General features: G+C 42.2%; 1 protein-coding gene across 4 annotated transcripts in view; it reads left to right on the forward strand.

Annotated features, from left to right (window-relative positions):
- Nucleotides 1-21,784, forward strand: part of MYO6 (myosin VI) — a 184,881-nt gene that overhangs the window by 125,112 nt on the left and 37,985 nt on the right. For all 4 annotated transcript variants that reach the window (XM_019496841.2, XM_019496843.2, XM_019496844.2 and 1 more), the window contains exons 18-24: nucleotides 1,682-1,855; nucleotides 7,030-7,068; nucleotides 11,311-11,404; nucleotides 16,265-16,395; nucleotides 16,550-16,627; nucleotides 17,437-17,566; nucleotides 21,331-21,421. In XM_019496841.2, the coding sequence (XP_019352386.1) occupies nucleotides 1,682-1,855; nucleotides 7,030-7,068; nucleotides 11,311-11,404; nucleotides 16,265-16,395; nucleotides 16,550-16,627; nucleotides 17,437-17,566; nucleotides 21,331-21,421 (737 nt within the window). The remainder of the gene's footprint in view (nucleotides 1-1,681; nucleotides 1,856-7,029; nucleotides 7,069-11,310; nucleotides 11,405-16,264; nucleotides 16,396-16,549; nucleotides 16,628-17,436; nucleotides 17,567-21,330; nucleotides 21,422-21,784) is intronic.

Raw genomic sequence — 21,784 nt, forward strand, 5'->3', positions numbered from 1 at the left:
GTTGGTGCTCCTGCAACTCCTTTACAACATCCTGCATTTGCCCAGGCCAGAAAGGGAGGCGATCCCCGCAACATAGTCACTATCCTGGGGCTTAGGGTACTCATCTGGAAGATGTAAATTCAGATCCCTGTGCAGCCTGAATCTGGGCCTTCCACAAGCCAGATAAGTGTCCTAACCAGCACACTATTGACTGTTTGGAACTGGAATGAATATTTCTATATTTGGGCATGATGGGGGTAGAGCACAGAGGGCCATATACTTTCCTATAGGCTGGTGGTTATGAACTTCCTGGGTTGGAGTTCATCCTGGTGAGTGCCCTAAGCACAAGGAAATTGGATGTTTTGGGGTGGTGCTCCTTCAGGTTTTCACTAGAAATTGTGTGCTGAAGCAGAAAAATCTTCCTGTGAAAAACTGAAACTTTTCTGGGGAATGTACCTTAGTTTTTCTGTCCAAAAACATCCTTTCTGTTAAACAACCCCCCCCAAAGACCCCTGCTCTACTTTATACATACTCTTATTCTTATTCATAGGCAAAAACTCTCCTTGGTTTAAACAGTATAAAGTTGGGTGCAAACTTCAATCTCTGGATCTATTTAGCTGGCATGATTGACCTTTTAAAGTTAGTTAATTATTAAAGTAACTCAATCATTCCATTCGTTTACTGGAACTGTATATGCACTCTCCATTTCAAAAGTACCTCCTTAGGAACTCAATGCTTGTGATGTTCTTTTAATGAAATACATTTCCAGTGCACCTGAGTAGTAAGAGTTGAAGATGGAAACTAAAGGTATGAACTTGACCTTACTGTGGCCATTGACTTCGTTGAGGCCAGGTTTTTAACCCAGGTCTCATGACTTCCGATCCTATGCTTTGATCATGTTATCATCTTTTCTCCCTTACTGCCATTGGTATGGCATCTAGGACAGTTATCTCAAATACTGAGCTATTTGAAACAACAATGTGCATTTTTATTTTTACTTGGTGTCACAAATCCATCTGAGGATGGATGCCCAGAGCCCCAAGTTTCTCCTCACTGCACTGCCGCACATCCCAAGGAACAGACTGAGGTTGGCCTGAGAGAACTTATCCCAGTACGTCCTGACCCCCCTCAAAGGTGCCTATTTGCCAGACTACATTCTTGCATCCTTTTTAAACAGGCAGATTTGTTAATCTGATACTCTGTCTCTCTTGTATGATCGTTTGACCAGGTAGGTGTTAGGCATCTTTTAAAATGTAAATATTTTATTGTCTGGTCACACCTAGACTTCTGTGCTTCTTAGTATTTTAGCATATCTCATGGAGGACAAAAACACAAACGAAGTCAAATACTAATTCTCAGCCATGGACTCTTCTGAGAGTAAACAGCAGTGGGCAGTTCAAGTTTTAATCACCTCCTTACTAACAGGACCTTAGCTGAAATATAAAAATGTATCCAAGTTGTATTTACATAAAATGCTATAATATGTACAGGTGGGAGAACAACAAAACTGAACAGAGCTTCACAGTAGTGGTGACCAAACACCACAAGAGAGAACCTAATTTGGGAGAATATCCGTGCATGCCACATGATGAAGCCCTAACTTTGTCTTGGAGTGACTCCATGACACCTAGGACCAAATAAATTTTTTAGCACTGTGCTGGTTTAGATATAATGTTTAATGGTTTGCTTTTTTTTTTTTTAGACTCAGTTTGTGGAGAAAAACAATGATGCTTTGCATATGTCTCTTCAATCCCTCATATGTGAATCTAAGGACAAGTTTGTCCGGCAACTATTTGAGTCCACTACTAACAACAATAAAGATGCCAAACAAAAAGCGGGAAAGCTTAGCTTCATCAGCGTGGGAAATAAATTCAAGGTATCAGAAAATACATAAAACCCCCCAAACTTATATCTGTTTTTTAAAGTTATTTGAAATAAATGGCACTTAAAGGATGGGAGGTTAGAATGGTTACTTGACTCTCATTAAAAATATTCTCTGAAACAGCTGTATTTAAAAAAATTATGTCACAGTCAAGTTAAGTTGTGTTCTGGGCTATGAAAAAACAAAAGATAGATGAAACTGAAACTGTACTGTTCAAAAAGCAGAAGCTTATAAGTCATTTTTAGCTCATTCAAATAGTTTCAAAAGCTGAAATTTTCTGTGTTCTAACTCTGGTTTCTATAGTTTTTGAGGGGTTTTTCATTTGACAAAAACTGTTTGTCCATCCTATATGGATTGTGAACTCTAGAAGTAAAGATATTCATTTATCCAGTGAGTTGCCATTTTCAGAATTTACAAGTTAAGTTTTTTAAACTAGTTTTTTCTTTAAATATGTTATCAGAAAAACAATAGTCATTGTTTTGATAGAAATATATTCAGTGTGCTGAATGGTTCCTTTTTCCAGTACCTAACCAAAGTATTTGATACTTCTCTTAATTTTCTCCTTTCTTCTGCTTGTTGTAAAGCTGACCTTCAAACCCTGTCTTCTCCACATGTTTCTGCATCTTTTCCTCATTCAGCAGTTTTATTTTAGCTGGATTATTTCAGCTCAGGATGGCTAGAGAGAACTATAGGGAAGTTGAGAGAGAAAAAGCAGGCACAGCCAGGGGCTGCAGGTAAATTTATCACCTTCATGGACTCATTATTTATAGAGCTGCTGCAATTTCAGCAAGAGCTCTTTTTTCAACACATCAGTCTATAATTCTGTCAATGTCGTCTGCTTCTGTGGCATCTTGAATGTGTGTTACTTTCAGTATTTCATTAGTGCTAATTTCTTCCCAGGTACAATACATGTTACTAATAAACACTTGTAAAGTACTGGATATTTCACTTGAGATTAACATTGAGAAATGTTTCATTACTCAAATAGGTCTTTCTATATGGTTTAAGACTAAGAGTTCTTGATTCAGCTATATTTCAAGAAGTGTGAATAAATCAGTTTTGAATTCTGCTAATTGCTCACGTTACCTAGAGAATGACCTGGAGAAAAGTCCTTTGCGAGTCCCTTTCTTTCCCCATACCAGATTTCAGACATTAACTGGTGCATCATTTTCTAAATTAATTTGGAATGAGACTGATCCTTTATGAGAACTTTAATATGGGTAACAATGGTTTACATTTCAGAACTGTGAGAACCTAGGAATTCCACTGAAAATAGTGGAACGTTTAGGTACTCAGTAGACTTTAGGCCAGGGGTGGGCAATTATCTTGGGTGGAGGGCCACTTACTGAGTTTTGGCAAGCCATCAAGGGCCACATGACAGGTAGCCAGGGGCAGATAAATATTAATTCTCTAAATTTTTTAGAGGCCCCGTGGGCCGGATATAATGGCCTTGCAGGCCATACCCTGCCCACGGGCCGCATTTTGCCCACCCCTGCTTTAGGATAGATTTAATGTTTCCAACAACTTCATCAATTCAAGGAGGAGAAGAAAAATGTTCACCAGATTGTTGCATACAAGTAGCTTCGTACTTTGTTCTGGTAAATCTGTATAGGGACAATTCTATTGTCCCTTCCAAAATAAAATTACTGGTATTAAAATTATTATTTAATTTAGAAGAATAATATTAAAATTAGATATGAAAAGTTGATAGGCATCAGTGTTTTAAAATATTTGCCATGCCCCTCATAACACTCCTTCCTTCATCTCAGCCCCTTGAGCTGGAGGCCGCTAACTTTGTCCACAAGATTATCCCATAAAGCCCTTGCCTTAATCCCAAGAAAGAGAGACTGTGGTAGTATTAGCTAGAGTAGCAGCAATTGAATGTTTCCCTTGAGCCACATCCTGGATCTCCAAGCAGTGAGGTACAAGATTTCCTGAGCAGCCAATTTCCAAAGATTAAAATCAGATACTTTGTTTTATAGTACTCAGCACAAGGGTAAGGCAGTGCTAGGCCCTTTGGAAATTTGTATATTGTCAGTCTTGCTAATTAGTGTTGTATGCAAACAAGCAAGTTGGGCACTACAGTGGAAGTTGAGGCTTTTTCTATTCCTTTCACCAATATAACTCTTTCCCTTGATCTTGTTCCAGCACACACATCCTAGCCAAACTGCAGCCTTAGAATGGTTATACCTTGGTCTCCTGATACCTATATCTATTGTGTGAGGAAGAGTGCATCCAAATTAATTGCATAATCAGAAGGCTTAATTTAACTTCTCTGTATGTTTACATTTTTTTTGCATGCTATATTTACTGGAGTATAAGACAGGGATTTTTTCCTCAATCAATGTGGGGGGATAAAACTCCACATATAAGGAAAAAGCGTCATGTATAAGGAAGCCTCATTATATACGTTGTCATTAAACTGCTGCCAAAAGCAGCATGCACTCAGTAGTGGAAATCAACTATGAATCTAATTAAATATGGCCAACACTGAGCATAACTATAAAACACCTGGCCTGTATTAGGCAAACATACTGATGGGAATCTTTTTTTTTTTTTTTGGCTGTCCTTAAAAATACCAGGCAGGCATTCCCTCCACAGGGACCTGGCACCAGAGGTATTGCAATACCAGGCTGGCATCAGGAGCATCAGAGCCATCTCTGACAACCTTCCTTTGGTACCAAAAATGCTACCTTTTGATATGCTGATGGGAATCTAGCACACTTATTTTTAAGGAACATTTTTCGTGTTCCAAGCCAAATCAATTCCAAATCTGGGAGCCACTCAAGATCCATATGTGGCCCTACTACCAGCAAACATCCTCCACTCCCTCTTGGGGCTTCAGATGCTTCCAAACCCTTTGGTGGGCATCCTATGTGCAAGCCCAAGCCCAAAGGTTTGGGGATTGGATGCCCTCGAGTTTTGCTTGCCCTCAGCTGTAAGGCCACAGAAGCAAGCTAGGGAGGAGTCTCCCATGTCCGTAAAGTTGGTGTAAAGCCAAGATCTTCCCACTGGAAGTGAAAGTGGGAGGCTAACTATGCCTTACCACAGTCAAGGTACTACTCCCTTCCAAGGAAGTGGTTTTCCCCTGCAACTAGAAAAAAACGCCTTAGTGGTCATGGTATTTCCCCTGCTAGTTTTTTTGGTGGGGGGGTTGGTTTTTTTGTTTTGTTTTGTTTTGTTCTTGTTTGTTTTTTTGTTTTTTTTAAGGAAAATGTTTTGTTCCAAGCCAAGTCAGCCAAATCAATTCCAAATCCGTGAGTCATTCAAGAACCATATGTAACCCTACTACCGGCAAATACCCTCCACCCCTGCCTGGGGCTTCAGATGCTTCTGAATCATTTGGCAGGAATCCTAGGTGCAGGCCCAAACCCAGAAGCTTGGGGTTTGGATGCCCCTGAGTTCTGCTTGTCCTCAGCTGTATGGGTCCAGGAGCAAGCTAGGAAAAAGTCTCCCACTTTTTCATAAAGTGGCAGGTTAACTGTACAGTACCTCCACAGGTACTACCCTGTGCCAGAAGAGCAGTTATCTACAACAACTAGGAAAGCCACCTTAGTGATCATGTTGCTTCCCCCCTGCTAGGTATAGATAAACCAATACAGCCCATCTGAATAAGATATATGGTAGTGCCCATTGTGCTTAGTACCCCTCAGCACTGATTCTTTTAAAAGTTATGGTGATGGTGAGACACTACACTGAATACTTTTTTACTTCACTCCCACAGCTGAGATGCCCCTTTTCCCTTTTCCAATGATTCCTGTTTCTTCACCAGCCTTAAAGGTCTGGCAAAGATCACCAAATGGGGCCCCAGACAGTTCACCCTTTGTCACCCCCTCTCTCAGCCTGTCACATATGATTAGTGTGGCCCCACCCTCCATGAAGTGGCACCAGACCAGGTTGCCATGTGCCTCATCTGCATATAATTTTTTTTTTTTTTTTTTTGGAGGATCCAAGGACTTGTGACAAGGATACCCAGTTTCAGTCCTAAAGTGGCAAGGCTAATTAAACAAATGGGGCCTCTGTGAGGTGTATCTGGAGTGCGCACACACACACACACACACACACACACACACACACACACACACACACACACACACACACACACACACACACACACTGCTGAGCTATGGGGTCACCATCGCTTGAAATGCTGTTGGCTGCTGGGGCCCAGCCCAATGAATTACATGATAAATCATGAGCCTTTTGACTTTGAATTAATATGTATAGTTTATACTATATGTAAGTAGGTCCAAAAGTGCTGCTTAAAAGTATGTTTATGGAGTACCTGTGTTAAAACTTGCAGCTATTTTAAAAAGATAAGCTGTATGAGTTTAGAATGAAACTGTCTATGAGTACCTGTACTAATTTGCTTATATGCAAATTACTACAGGTATGTTTATTTCAAGGTCAGTGTTTTCATATTTGCCCCTTGCTTCCATGTGCTCAGGGAGAAAAGGGTCTGATGGCAAGGAGGGTGGGGGGGAAAGGGGCTGCAGGGAGAAAAAGTTGGGGGGCACATGCCAAGGGGGGGGATGTGCCCTCCTGCCAAGATTTATTTTCCCTGCTGTGGCAGTGGGAGGGGGACAAATTTTGAGGCAAAGCTTTAATAATTAGATTCTAATACATGGAAAATGATAACAGATTTATAAATTTTCCATATATAGAATCCAATTATTGGGGAGTTGTCTTATATTTATGGGCATCTTGCAGTTGAGTAAATATGGTATCTTATAGATGAAAATGAAGGCATATTTTCTGATTACCTTATTTAAAGGGTAGTTCAGAATTAAAATAAACCCAAAAAGTTGAAAGTTGTAGTTGGCCAAATGTGTAGGATACTCATCTAATTAAAATGTAGAATTAAAGGTTTTTGGGTTTTTTTATTTTGTTTTGTTTTGTTTTAAAATGTTATATTCAGACAACAGTAGTTATACACATGGTATAGTCATGAAGGTTAACACAAGCAATTTCCATGGTATCACTCATGCACGCTTGCATGATGTCTGTTTTGAAGATTTGGGTTACTTTCAGCTTACAAAATATAAATAAATTACTAACACTAAACATGCATGCTATGGAGCTGTTACTGTGCTGTGTATCAAATTTGTAGTGGTCATAATGAGATGCTCTTGTGTCCTTTAATTTGAAATGCATATGTTCTTTTATAGATGCAGCTAAATTTACTTCTTGAAAAGCTTCGCAGTACTGTAAGTATAATATATATAATTGCCAATTAAATATTTTCACTCATGAAAGTATTACATTTTAATTGAATATAACAAAGTTTGGCTTAAATATCTTGCTATACTTTTTATTTTTATTCAGTTTTTATTTTTATTCAATATATTTTTGCAATTAGACTTCATTTTTGAGGTGTTACGTTGAACAAGTAATGAATAGCTGCAGATTCACTAACCACTAAGAGTGTTCATGAGTAACAGTTGATCCATTCCCAAACATCATGAACTGGGAACTAGTTCACAGTTGTCAGGGTAAGAAGTGTCCACATGTACAGTGTCCTGTCATTCCACGTATTCAGTCACTTTCTAGGCACTGTGTACTTCATCACCAGGAGGTGGGAGTGAGCACCCAGCCCTTCATACCTCACAGTGTACATGTCAGAGAGGAGTACTTGTTCCCTGCTCTGTATCCATCAGGGGGTGGGTGACGTGGCTGGGAATGTTTTCACTTTCATGCTTGACCTGGTTTTCTAAACCTGAGTTCTCTTAAGTTCAGTAGTTTGAACTTGACCAAAATGCAGTGGGCTTGTTGACTCAAGGTTTTTCAGATGGGGGGTGGGAGGAGTACCTGGACCTACATTTTTGGGTTCCCAGAGGCAGTAGCACACGACTGGCCTCAATTGAGTAGGGAGCAGGAACTCAGCTTGCTTAACCAGCAGTGTAGAGGACCTCACTGATAAAGTGCCAATAAAAGGGAAGAAAGGGGTGGGGAATAGAGTCCTAGTCATGTACCAGAGTGGCCAGTTACAGCAGGCTCAGGGGGTTCAGCCCTGATGTCTAATACCCCTGGTGTCCCAACTCACTTGCTGTGGTATCCAGCCTCCCTAACCTCTTGCCCCTTGCCTCCCATTCCTTTGGTGATGATAATGCACTTGGAAGGCTACCTCCAGAGACAGCCTTAGCTCACCCTGTGCCTTCCTTCTTGACCGTGTTGGGACTTCTCCACTGCAAATTCTATCTTAAGGCTTCTCTGCCTGAACTCAGCTTCTCTCGGCTGTGGCCTCACTGACACTGTCTCTTGTGCTGAGCCCTGACAGTACTGGCCTTGGGCCAGACCTGACCCTCACTGTGCCTTAAGGGCTTTAGTCATGACCTCCAGCCACCCCCATAGCCACCCCCATGCCTGGGAGTTAGTACTCTATATGCATTCACTATGCTAGGCCCTTCTTCCACTCACTATCCTCTGGCCCCTGGCTCCTAGCAGGACTGCTTTAGCCTACTCTAGCTCAGTAAAGCTGCAGGCTCCAGACTCCTGGGTTTCTACCTGCTCACTTCCCTGGGCCCTCGTTCATCAGAGCTCTATAGGTTGAGTGCCCCTCCAGCACTCCCCTCCCTTCCACCCCATGGCCTCTAAACTACTCCCAGAGCCACACCTAGGACTCGGGTAGGAATAAACATGAAACATAAATTACTCGGTTACACCTTAGACACAAACCCTGCCTTGAGTCTTAACTGCTGCAGTATGGCTCCTACAGCTCCTACACTAAGGAGCTGTCACATTCCCCAGCCTCTAAGGTACCTTCTTTTTCTGGCAGCTAGCTTTATCTAGAGCTCCTCACCATGCAGCCTTCAGGCCTAGACTGTCTGCCCCAGCCCAGGACTTCACCCAAGTCCTGCCCCTTTCAGGTCATCTGACAGTAGCCTGTGAAAATGGGCCTTGGGACTTCTACTCAGCCTGATTGGCTTGGTTGTCCCTCCGCCGTGCAGTCTCAGGGCTTCAGGGTTTTGGGTTTTGTTGCTGGCTAATCCAGAGTCCTGCTGCTGTGTGTTTCAAAAGTCATATCCCCACGAGCACCTGCTCTCCTTTCCTGTTTCCCCTCCCTCTGGGGGTAACAGGGTTGGGGCTCCATGTTACAGGGAGGGAGGAGCAATGCAGTGTGGATTTTCTGGAGGACTGATCAGACATTCATGGAGTGTCATGGAATGGAACATGTAACATTTAAACGGTCCATAGTGAACTGGTTCGAAAAGAGTGTTTTATTTTTCAGGTACACTTTTGAACTGTTCTAGACGGCTTTAAACTGTCTGCTTCAGATTTGAACTGCATTTAAACCTATCTAAATGTTACATGTGTACAGCCCCTAAAATAAATGAAGAAATTGCTTTGTATTATTGTATGGAAATGCCACAAACTATATAAACACTGATATAGTATCAGCTCTTCAATCCTTTTCTGGGTCACCTTTTTTTTTCTCTAGCCTCTTGTTAATAATGGGTAATTCCTTAGGAGCTGTTTAAAAATGTAAATTCTGATTGAATGTTTTCTGTTATAAAGAAAAAAGGTACTTGCCACTACTTTTCTTTTATATTATATTACCCTGGCCTGATCATACTCTGATATTTATAAATGAACTTGAATTCCCAGATTTTTGAACAAATGTTAATGTGTTAATTTCTATGCTCATTTTTTATTTTAAGGGATAATTTTTCTAGGGCAACTTCACTACACATCTATATTTTCAAATGTGAAAAATTTAGAAAGAATGGAATGAAGCTTTTGTTTCCATTTTTTGGTGAGGCTGGGGGTGCCATGGAGACCAGCCCCAGCTGTGCTGACAGGGCATGTGCAGGGCAGGGCAGGGGACTGCTCTGGAGTCGCTGGGGTCTTGTGGCAGAGGCAGCTTGAGCTGGGACTTGGCAGAATTGGGATGTGCAGCCTACACACTCCACGCAGGGGCATGCAGGCAGTGGATTGTGGCTCTGTCCTGACTCCAGACCACGCTGCCCCCACTGCAGGATACCTGTGGCTCCAGAGCAGCCCCCTGTCATGCACCCTGCCAGTATGGCAGGGGTTGGTCTCCATGGCAACCCCAGCCTTCGCTTATCACAGTTCAGTGGCAGCTGGGGTCTCCATGGAGACTGGCCCCAGCCATGTGGGCAGGGGCTGCTGGGAAATGGAGTCCAGCTGCCAGCCAGATCCGCCATTTGCTCATCCCCGCTCTAAGTGCTAAAACCCCCAACCTTACTTAGATTGCCCTGAAATGTGTGTACTAAGAGTCCAAAGAAGGATTTCCATTTCAAATTTTGACATCTTTTGAATAAGTGGCTTCCAAAATTCAGCCCCTACTTGTTTCCCTATAACCTTTCTTGAAGATGGCAGATTCTGTCAACAGCTGTGGGGAATAAGCCACCACTCTGGTTTTGCCCAAACTTGCTTGATATTTCCCCCAGCTATTGTGTGACTTCCCTCTAGGGAAGCAAACTTATATAATGAATAGGGTTTTGAGCTGTTTACTAGAAAGATGCTGGTACATTTGGAGTGGTGCCAAGGTACAAGTCAGTGGTCAGCAATTTTTTTTCAAATGGCAAGCCAAAATGACACCACTTGTATCTGAGGTGGGCCAATCACTAGGTAAGACCTGGTCACTGCAGCTGCCAGTGCATCTTTCTGCTGGTCTAGTTGCAGTGCAGGGAGTGCCTGGTTCTGCAGGCCAAATCCAGTGGCTCCGTGGACTCCAGGTAGTCAGCCTCTATTGTAAATGATTAGAGAGGAGAATGATGACTGCAGAAGCCAAGAAAGGGCGTAGAAAGATGCTGTTATGAGAGAAGGATAGCTGTGGAAAGGGTGTTAAAGTTCTAATCCAGAAGGAGTTGGGGACTTGGAGAAAAGGGCAAACAAATTGATTAGTTCAGTTGGCAGTGGGTTGTGGCAGTGTTAAACCATCATGGTGCTGTTACTGTGAGGAGTGCCAGCAGGCTGAGGTTTATGGGTCCTACTCTCCCCCTCCCCCTGGAGCACCTTGTGAGGTCTGACTTTAATGGAGCATTTGAGGCATTCAGAGAGCTCCCCAGTGGTCTGTTAGGGAAAGATAAATCTCTTCTGTCCAGAAATGTGTTTCCACTTCTGTAGTTCAGTAAAAAGAGCAAGACATTTTAGTTTTTTCAAGGTAATTGATTGCAGTAGTGGAGGTAATGAGTGCAATGGAAACCACAGTACAATGCAAGACTAATTAGGTTGTTAGTGGTGGTAAGAGAACTAAATGAATGAAAAAAAGCTGAGGTTTCAGTTATCAGTTTGAGCTTTAAGATCAGTTATATCAAGCTTGGGTGAAAGTACAAAATAGATATTTTAAAAAAATGTAAACCTGATCTTTTTCTTTTTTGAAATCTTATTATTTTTCTTATTTGTTATGTGACTTCAATTATGCACTGTTATTTCAGGAAGTTAAACAAGATATATGTTCTGTTAACTTGGTGCATTTATAATAGGGTTCTAGCTTTATTCGCTGCATCAAGCCTAATTTAAAGATGACAAGTCACCATTTTGAAGGAGGTCAGATTCTCTCTCAGCTTCAGTGTTCAGGTAATGTATGCCCATTTCTGGTTCATTTATTATGTTGTGTATTTCAGATATATGTAGATCTGGAATGTCTGATAGAAACAATATTATTCCTTAATTAAAGAAATATTGGTACTCATATTGCTATCAAGATGCAATTAAAGTGTGACTAAAGTGTATTAGTTAATTCTGTAGTTCATTATTAGTAACAAGATAAGTCAAAGAAAGACTGTATAACTATAATATGTTACAGATTTTTTTCACTGTCAAGTAAAAAGCTGACACAGCTTTTTTGCATTATGCATTTGATTTTTGTTTAGGACCTGTAGACTTCTTTATCTGCAGGAACTTTACAGTAGCTTTCTTAATAGAATCTGGTATTCTTCCTTGTTTCCACTCCTTTTCCCACTTCTCTCCCAAAATAAGAAACATTGGCAGACCCAGTGTTACACCACTGAATTTCACTACTTGTCTCGTCTAGCTAGGAGGGGCATTCTAATGAGGTATGTGCTGGAGTGCAAGACACCTGACCTATTTACCCAACCTAGGAAGGATTTGCTGCTGATCTTTTACAAGGCAAAGTTTTATTCTTCAGCAACATTTGGCAAAACATCAAAAAAATTTTTTCTTCTGCCAGTCCTAGTCTACTGTTCCCAAAAGCTTCTTCCCTTCAATTCCCTGGCTTTTTTAGATTCTGCTAAAAAACATTTGTTTTTTTTCTGCAGCTTCTCTACAGTTTCTCTCAGCCTTTTATAAGAGAATCAGATGTTACTGCATAGGTAGATATGATCACCCATCAGGACTGGCCCCAAGCCTTCTAGGGGTGGGGTATTTTAATTAAAATGGTTCCTGGAGAGTCTCTCTAATTAAAACATCTCACTGTTTTTAAACCCTGTGGGTTTAAAAAGGGCCACGAAGGTGCTTTTATCTAAACATTTGATGAGGTTTAGATAAAGTGTCCCTGTGGCCGTTTTTAAATGCGCAGGGGCTTATACACGATGATGATGATGAGACCACGCTGGAGCATCCTCATTACACCAATCTGTGTTCTAATTAGCATGCAAACCAACACATGCATAGGCATCCTTAGACCCTGGAGGAGGCAGGGCAGCACATATATGCATTTTCCTAGTGGTCTGGGATGCCTTAGTACTGTACATCCCAATCTTTTCCTCATTATAACCCCATTTAAATTGGAAATTTTTTGCAACCCCGAGATGATGCAGGCTATATCAATACCCCCTCCCCCTGTGGGTGGCAGGGCTGGAATGGAGCCTGTGGGGGAGAGGGGCAGGGGAGGCAAAGGTTGCAGGCTGCCCACTGAGGGCCTGGGTCTTCCCGCCCTACTGCCCTCCCCCCGGGGCCTCTGCAGCTCAGTGGGCAGCAGAGTGGGGCAAGGAAGCTCTGCCGCTGTTGGGAGCCCCACACTAGCTGCACTGCCATGGTGAGGTGTACCCCCTGCCCACCCGGGAGCAGCAGTGCAGGCGGCACAGAGTTGTGCCCCCTGCTGCTTCCAGGTGGGCGGGGGGGGTCTTGCCATGGCAGCGTGGGTGGCATGGGGCTCCTGGCAGCAGCACCACGCCCCCCTGGCCCCTCTCTGCCCTCTTGTGCTGGGTCCCAACCACTGGGCCCCAGAGGCCCCAAGGGAAGGGCAGTAGGGCGGGGAGCCCCAAGCCTGCAGCAGACAGCCTGCATCTGCCCTCTACGTATGCACAAATCTGGGGGGCACATACTCTTCCCATGCTTCCCTTCCCAGGAGTGCGCACAGAGTTGGGGAACTAGTCTCCCGAATGAGCTGCCCATGGCTCCATCCTGCTTCCCAAGCCAGGCCCCACATTCCTGCCCCACCACTGGGAAGCACCTCCAGCGCCAGCCCTGCCCCACTCTCTCCCCCACTATGGGGCCTCAATCTGTGCTCCCCGCATAGACTTACTTACCTGGAGGGAGCTGCTCTCCCTGATGTCTGGCTGCCACATGCGTGTGGGTGTGCCCCCTGCCTGATTGCCCTCCTCTGCCCTCCCCCCAGCTTCATGCAGCCCCTTGCAGGCTGGAACTCTGCCAGCCTGCAAAGGGAGGCCACTATTTCCTGCTTCTTTCTGTGATTTTCATCATAAACAGTTAACACTGTCGAGTGCCTTTGTGACCACATTTTTTACTGTAGTGACCCTGAGATTGGGAACTGCTTCCTTAGTGCCTCTAGAACCTTAGTGAGCAGCTCAAGAAGAGATGACATAGCAGTGTCCTGTTAGCTGCATCTGCAGAGAGGCAGGATCTCAAGCCAATTTATCTGTAAATTCAAGTGTTTACAGATTATTCAAGTGTTAGAAACTCAACTGTGCATCCAAGCGAAGGATATCTGAATTAATTAGGATGTCCACGACTTGAAACAGTTCTGTTATCTCCCACTCTGCATATGCTTTGGTTAAGGTAAACACATTTATTTCACCACTCTTATGACCATATGTTTTCAAAATTCTTCTTGCTGCTATTGGTCTGATGTGTAATCAGGCTTTGCTATTGGCATTTCAGTACATTTATATCACTTCTACCATTTACGTAACCTGGAAACACCAGTGACCCCCTATGTTTAGGGATTACTGGATGTGTTGTAAGGTACTTGAAGTTCATTTCAAAGTTCTGCTACATTATCAATTTCACTTTCTTTTGGCTCTAGTATCTTCTCAAAGAGTTGTTTCTCAAAAGCTGCATTTAGTACGAGGGCATGCCATCAAAATAAGCAAGCTACAACCCTACAGCAAACTGAAGAAAACCAACAGGGGGGGAATAGTTTCTCTTCTTCGGGATCAAATCACAGCCTTAATACCAAATTTTGAGTATGTTTGTGCCAACCTGAGTTGCACCAATTCCCAATCATGATGATGATGATGAAGTTGTGAAGAGAATTTTCATCTATATGGACACTTATGTTACGAACCACCATATGCTTCAGTGACTGTAGCAGGGGTGGGCAAAATGCGGCCCGTGGGCCAGATGCAGCCAACCAGGCCACTGTATCTGGCCTGTGGGACCCCTAAAAAATTTAGAAAATTAATATTGATCTGCCCCTGGATACCTGTCGTGTGGCCCTCTGGCTTGCCAAAACTCAGTAAGTGGCCCTCTGCCTGAAATAATTGCCCGCCCCTGGCCTATAGCACCACTGTAGCAAGGAAGCCACTCTTTCAACTCAGATCTTGGCAGTGCAGCAGAACTGCTGCTATACTAAAATGAAGCCCGTCTGAATCTGGCCCCAATACTTAAATGAACACAAGCAATGAGCTGTCACTTTTGAATGATACTACATGTTCATAATTCTGAAAAAAAGAAGAAAAATGTCCTTTCATAATTCATGGTGTTATTCTAAAGATAGATTTATACAGACTGTTCCTTGCAAGACTGTGAATAGTGATATGAATGGATTAGTGGGTTGCTAGAATGTGCTTTTAGTAAAGCATATTGCCACATTGTGAGTCAGTATTAGATCACGTTATAGGGATTTTTTTTCACTTTTTCTCAATATTTGTCTTTTTCCTTTTTGCAGTTTCAATTGATTTTGCTTAGTTTCTCTTTTTCAAATGCTACAGACGTTTCCAGGTTTGGCATCTGGTGTCTTGGCAAGCCCACTTATACTTTGACCTGTCAAGTCATGTTTATGTTTAATTTAGCTAATCACAAATGCTTAACAACTTTGCTTTAATTAGGATTCCATTAACACCATTAACAGCAGGTTTCTGTAGGTTAATAGCACTTGGCAGTGCTGGGGAGACAGAGAGAGTGAATAGATGAAGCTTTTTATTTTCTACTAGAGTACATTTTTATAAGCATGTTGTGCTTTAGTATTTTTGTACACTTATTTTAGCTAGTCAACTAGAAAAATAAATACTTCCAAGAAAATAAATGAAGTTTAAATTAGAGAGGAGAGGTTTCCTATGTGATTTTTTTTTTCTTGGAGTTGGGGGGGGCAACTTAATGCAAATAAATCAAAAGATGAAAAAAATACAGCAGACATCACCAGAACAAATATTTAAACAGAAGAAGTGACAAATAGATAAAGCAATCACCAGTAATGGTAAGTAGTCAAACAAAGGGCAAACTTTAAAATGTGTACAATGTTTGTTGTTAGGATTTTTAAAAATGGTAGAAATCTGACAGAATGTGTTTTATTGGTTGAAATAGCTCCAACCATTTACTGATTTGGATAGCATTAAGTTACACTTCAGGCTTTTGGTTGCACGTTAGGATTTACTGATCCCTTTAATATTCTCATTCTACTATACTGCTTTGACTGTATCAGGGTTATACAAATTGCCTCTTACCAGATGAGGCACAACCCCAATACTGTGAGTGAACCCCAATATTCTGACACTGAGGCTAATAGCAGTTCATCTGTGCCAGTTCTCACTAATGTCATTGACATCACACACATCAATGTCATTTTATTATTAGTGTTGTTATTATTATTGTTATTATTCCCCCTTCTCCCCCTCCCTCTCCCCTTTCAAAAAAGATTAAGAGCAAATAAGATACCTGCTAGGTATAGCTTATTTCTTCTTTTATAAAGGAACTACAATACAGTGGGCTTGCTAAGATAAGATTTAACAGAGAAGCCAGAAAATAAGACCAGTGCCCTTGATTTCCAGGTACCTGGCAGTAAGGGAGGAAAAAAATCATTGCAGACTCTCTTAGTCATTTCCCATGTAGCCATTTGACCAGGAAATGGTGGATTCTGGGGCCAGTCTATGATGAGCCCTTCGCTGAATTGAGACTGTAGGCCAAGCTTTTGAGCTCTTTCATAGGGTTTAGCTCATTATTTTCTTTATTAAAATAAATCCACTGGTGCATTTACCAATGTCAGCTTTTTGTGTGTGTGTGTGTTTGTCACTATAGGCATGGTGTCTGTTTTGGACTTGATGCAAGGTGGTTTCCCATCACGTGCTTCATTTCATGAGTTATATAACATGTACAAGAAGTACATGCCTGCAAAGCTAGCTCGACTGGACCCTAGGCTTTTCTGCAAGGTAGCAACACTCTGAATGCTAAATGATATGTTCATATTATTGTTTTTCATTTTGGGCAGCAAATATTATCTTGGTTTATAATGCTTGGTCTTTTTAAGAGAGTGTTTTTATTGAATATGAACCAAATTGATTTTTTTCTTTTTTAATATTACAGGCACTATTTAAAGCTTTGGGTTTAAATGAAATTGATTACAAGTTTGGATTAACCAAAGTGTTTTTTAGACCTGGCAAGGTAAGTATGTCAAATTGTTTGTAGCTTATGAATGTATAATGTTTCACCTTGATGCTATTTCCTAATATTTTCTTGGCTGCAGGTCATTAATTTCAGACCAGTTTGAAATAATTTTAAGTATATTTAAAAAAATATATACATTTACATTTATTTTTCATGTTTTATCTTGTTCCAGTAAATAATGTGCCTTAGTACAGAATTATTATGCTGATCATTATAAAAAGAAGAAAAACTTGGCAGTTTTAATGAGAAACAAAGTTTTTCATTAATATGTATCCATATCCAATGCATCCTTCATTAGATAGATGGGAAAAGGAAAAAAAAAATGTAGTAATTGTGTCCAGGGATAAGCTTTCATTACAATGGCAAGAATTGTTGCTATTATGACAGAAAGCTATAGCGTGCAAGTCTGAGATTTTTCAAAACTGGCTACCTTAAACTTGGCTACTAAGCCAAGTTTTCAGGAAATAAATTGTGACTTCTGGGCCTCTTTTTTGGGGTTCTTAATTTAAAATGTACTTTCAAAGATGTGTAACTGAGAGACAGCTCACTAAGTGGGGCACCCAAAATTGGCAATAAGCCTCTGTTCAGGCTGACTAAGTGGCTGAATTTTCAAAAGTTGCAAGCATTCAAATGCTTTAAAAATACTGTAGTCAATTCCCAAATTATTTGCTGAATTAGTTGGAAGATGTACGCAGTGCATTGCCATGGTTTCAAAGTTCGGTTTACTGTACTGATCTTTTTATCTCCATTCTCAACATTCTGTTACGTTATGTCCACTGTCTATGTTCTCATTTTGTTGTATTTAGTTTGCAGAATTTGATCAGATAATGAAGTCTGATCCTGATCATTTAGCAGAACTGGTTAAACGAGTTAATTATTGGCTTATCTGCAGTCGCTGGAAAAAAGTTCAGTGGTGTTCTCTCTCAGTGATTAAACGTACGTATTCTGATATTAAATGTTTTAACGTATTAAACGTATGTATTCTATTATTGTTTTAATAAACCCAAATAATTGATAACACTATAGAATAGCAGCTAGCTCCATTAGTTCATAATTTGAATAGTAGTAACTAAGGTCCACATCTGTATTTGCTTCACTTAGTATGTGAATAAGTTTTTGAAGTCAACAGGACTTCTCATGTTTCATGGTAAGGTCAAGTTTAAATTCTTAAAGAACTACACCCTAAATGAGCATCATACTTGAATCCATTCCACTGTATTTAGGATTTCAAAATTTGCACAACTAAGTAATGGCCTAAGAGGATATGTTACAGAGGGTTTTTATATGCAAGTTGTATGTATTTAACTTATGCACAGACACCCTGATGCTGAACTAGCAGCTGATCATGTGAGCATAGGAACTAGATTCACGAAAAGAGTTGAGTGCTTAAATGCCTTTATGCATGTAAACCCAACATTTATGGGCTATTAACATTACTAAACCTCTGCCCAGCTGCTACCTAACTCTGTAGGAACCTGAAATCCCTAGTTATCCAAGTGTCCTTCAGTGGCCAAGGGGAAAAAACACTTAAATCTTGATGCCTCTTAAGATGCTCTACACCCAACTAACCGATATATCGGTTCCATATCGGATCAGCACCAATAAAAGGAAAGTTAATATTATCATATATTGGCTTTTCTTGGCCAGTGTAGCTGATAATGTCACCAATAAATATAGTAAGTCCTCTAGCCAGGGCCCTTGGATGCTGCATGCATGCGCACAGTCACACTCATACATGTGGCCAGGAATGCAGCTGGGCAGAATGGAGAGCAGTGACCTGCAGGTGAGTCTGTGGATGGAAGGGCTGTGGGGGGAGAGAAGGTGCATGGGGGTGCAGATCAAGGCCCCCAGGTGAGGGAGGGAGTGGGGCAGGGACAGAAGCTGGGGCTGGAGGCACTGCCCAACAAGGGCCGTGAATGAGACCCGGGGCGAGGGCAGGGAGCAGGATGGAGCTGCGGGGGGGAGTGAAGATGGGGAGTGGCTCCCTGCTGCTGCATGCACCACAAGGGGGGGGGTGGCTTGTACCCCCTCCCCCCCCAGACTTGTATATGGGGCAGATGTGGGCTGCGTGCTGGGGGTCTCAAGGCTTTCCGCTCTGCTGCCTTTGCCGTGAGGGCTCCTCATAGGCTGCGCAACCCCTGTTGGCCCAGCAGCAGTGAGGGCAGTGAGTTGCGTGCCCCACTGCTGGGCAGACAGGGAATGTGTGGCTGCAGGGCCCTGAGGCAAAGGCAGCAAGGCAGAGAGCCTCGAGTCCGCAGTGAGCAACCCACATTTGCCCTCATCCTGCTCAGCTCCCCTTCAGTTAAATGTCCCTGCACTTAAAAATGGTGGCAGCGGCACTTCAACTAAAGCTCATTTAACAAGTTTTCATTCAAGTGTGCCCTCTGTGATTTTTAAGTACTGGAATGCTGATCCCCTGGACAAGCTCTCTGCAGCTCTGTCCTTCTCCCTGTCCCCACCCCAGGTCCCATGCGTGGCCTTGGCTGGGCAGCACCCCTAGCCACTGCTCTACTTCCTCCCTCACCGGGTGGGGGGCTCGATCTGCCTCCCTTTCCCCTTCACTCCCCAATGCCCTTTCCCCTCCACAGACTTACTTGCACAGAACTATGGCTTGACTGGCCCTAATCCAGTAGGCATCCTTAGAGAAAGCCTATGCCACACAAGGCACTTGGGGACAAAACTCTTAAGGATTGTGTTTTTTGTCTGTTAGTGTAACGAGGCAATCAACAAGGCCAATCGCACCTTGTGCATCAGCAGATGCATGATCAACAGATCAAGGAAGGTGATGCTCCCCCTCTATTTGGCATTGGTCAGGCCACAGTTGGAGTACTGTGTCCAGTTCTGGGTGTTGCACTTCAAGAGGGACATAGAGAATCTGGAGAGGATTCAGAGGAGGGCCACTCACATGATTAGTGGCCTCCGTAAAAGACCCTACAAGGGGAGGTTGAGGGATCTGGATCTCTTCAGCCTTCACAAGAGATGTCTGAGGGAAGACCTTGTAGCTGCCTGTAAGTTTAACAAGGGAGGATAACAGGGAATTGGAGATGCGCTATTTACCAGAGCGTCCCTAGGTGTAACTAGGAATAATGGGTGCAAACTAGTGGAAAGTAGATTCAGGTTAGACATTAGGAAGAAATTTTTTACAGTAAGGGTGGCCAGAATCTGCAATGGGCTCCCAACTGAGGTGGTACTATCACCTAACTTGGAGGTCTTCAAGAAGAGGCTTGATAGTCACCTGGCTGAGGTCATCTGACCTCAGTCCTCTTTCCTGCCAGGGGCAGGGGGTTGGACATGATGATCCTTTGTGGTCCCTTCTGACTCTACAATCTATAAATCTATGAATCCCAGTATCTGAGGGCGCCTATTACACATACATCAAGGTTACTCAGATGCACTGTAATTAAGATTAATCGAGTCTGCTGGAGCCTGGTAATAACCATCCTGCAGCAGACTCTAGCATCGCATGTATTGCTGTCCCTACACTGGAAAATGGTGGTGGGGGCACTTTAACTAAAGCTCTAATTAAAGCCCCTGCTTCCCTCCCGCCTGCTTCCCGGAGCATGTGTATAAATGCCCCAAGAGATTAGAGTCCCATCCTAGCATTCAGATTTGAATTCCCTCCCTGCCTGATTTGGATCAGTGACTTGAACCCAGTTTTCTCAGATCTCAGGAGAATTCCATTGCTAATTAGGCATCCATTAGACCGGATAGAGAGAGCTGGAAACTGAATCTTTAGCCCAGTGATTCAGGTATTCATCTGGGATAGCAGGGAATCAAGTTGAAAGTATCTTCTCCAGTGAATATTTACATATATCAAATGAAATTGATTCAGCAGAGGAGATGGGGAATTCCACCTCAGAATGTTATATTGCCTGGTTGTTAGACACTGAGGGGAGTGGGAAACCTGAGGTTAGGTAGCCTGAATTGGGGTTTATAAGCTGGTTACCCTCCTCCCTGCCTCTGCCCTTTCCTTCCTCCCCCCAATGCTGAACCCAGGAACAGAGACATGAAACATGAGGCATAAACTGGAGCAAATTGTCCCATTCTAGTTGCACACAAATGTGTGCTGAAAGAATGAAAAACAAGTAGGTTGTGCAGTGAGAGGCTGGTGTTTGAAAGTCTGAGAATTTCCCTGGGTCAACCCAGGGACTTTTGGGACAGGATTACATTCATTTTAAGGCCTGCATATGCTTAAATTACCAAAGGTTAACCCATTCATGAATCCTCGTTTGTCTGCCCTCACCCCTGTATCTGGGAAAATGGGCTGAACCGATCTGTGGGCTCTCCTATATCCATAGGAGAGAATCTTGAGCAAAGTTAAGGTATGAACTAGTATCTAAGTATTTTTGAGGACCTCAGTCCTGTCCTCTCTTGCTCTGTTTAGCTTGCTGGCTTCTCTGAATCTAATTCATAGGTGCCAAATTTATTCTACATATTGTTTGAGGAGTTTTGTAGTTTAACTTTCACTAGGCAGCAGAGCACGGAAGTTAGGTGTCTCGACTATTAATGTTGCGACATCCAAGGCTCTAAGGGTCTAGCCCTTGGCGATGTGTCATCTATTTGTCATTCTGGGCCCTCACTTTTTAAATAGATATCTTGTAAACTTGCCAGCTATATCAGGGGATGTCAGAGGTGTATTGAACTATTTTAAAACTACAATACTGTTCAAACTCATTTTAATTTTTTTGTGTTTTTTACAGTAAAAAACAAGATTAAATACCGTGCTAGTGCCTGCATTAAAATGCAAAAGACTATTCGCATGTGGCTTTGCAAGAGGAAGCACAAACCACGGTAAGAAGATTGTTATGAGGGTCAGGAACTATCTAACTTTCAAAACATTTTCTATTAAAAATGGAAAGCAGTCATTTATGCTTAAAGGAATAGATTTGAAGTGTGATCACCAAACAATTTTGGGATATGAAGTCTACGCGATATTATTTTTGGAGTTTGTATTTTACTTTGGCTTTTCCTTTTGTGCTTCTACAAATTGAATAAAATCAGTAATGTATTGTAAAATGAAGAGAATACAGCATTCTAATTAGCTATTTTAAAATATTTTACCTATTAAATAAGGACAATAAACATAAACTCTCATGTTCTTGCAGCAAGCACTTAACTATCTTTATTAGAGAAAGGAAGAGCTGCTATTGAGGG

This window comes from Alligator mississippiensis, chromosome 1 (assembly GCF_030867095.1).
Source record: "Alligator mississippiensis isolate rAllMis1 chromosome 1, rAllMis1, whole genome shotgun sequence".
NCBI lineage: Eukaryota > Metazoa > Chordata > Crocodylia > Alligatoridae > Alligator > Alligator mississippiensis.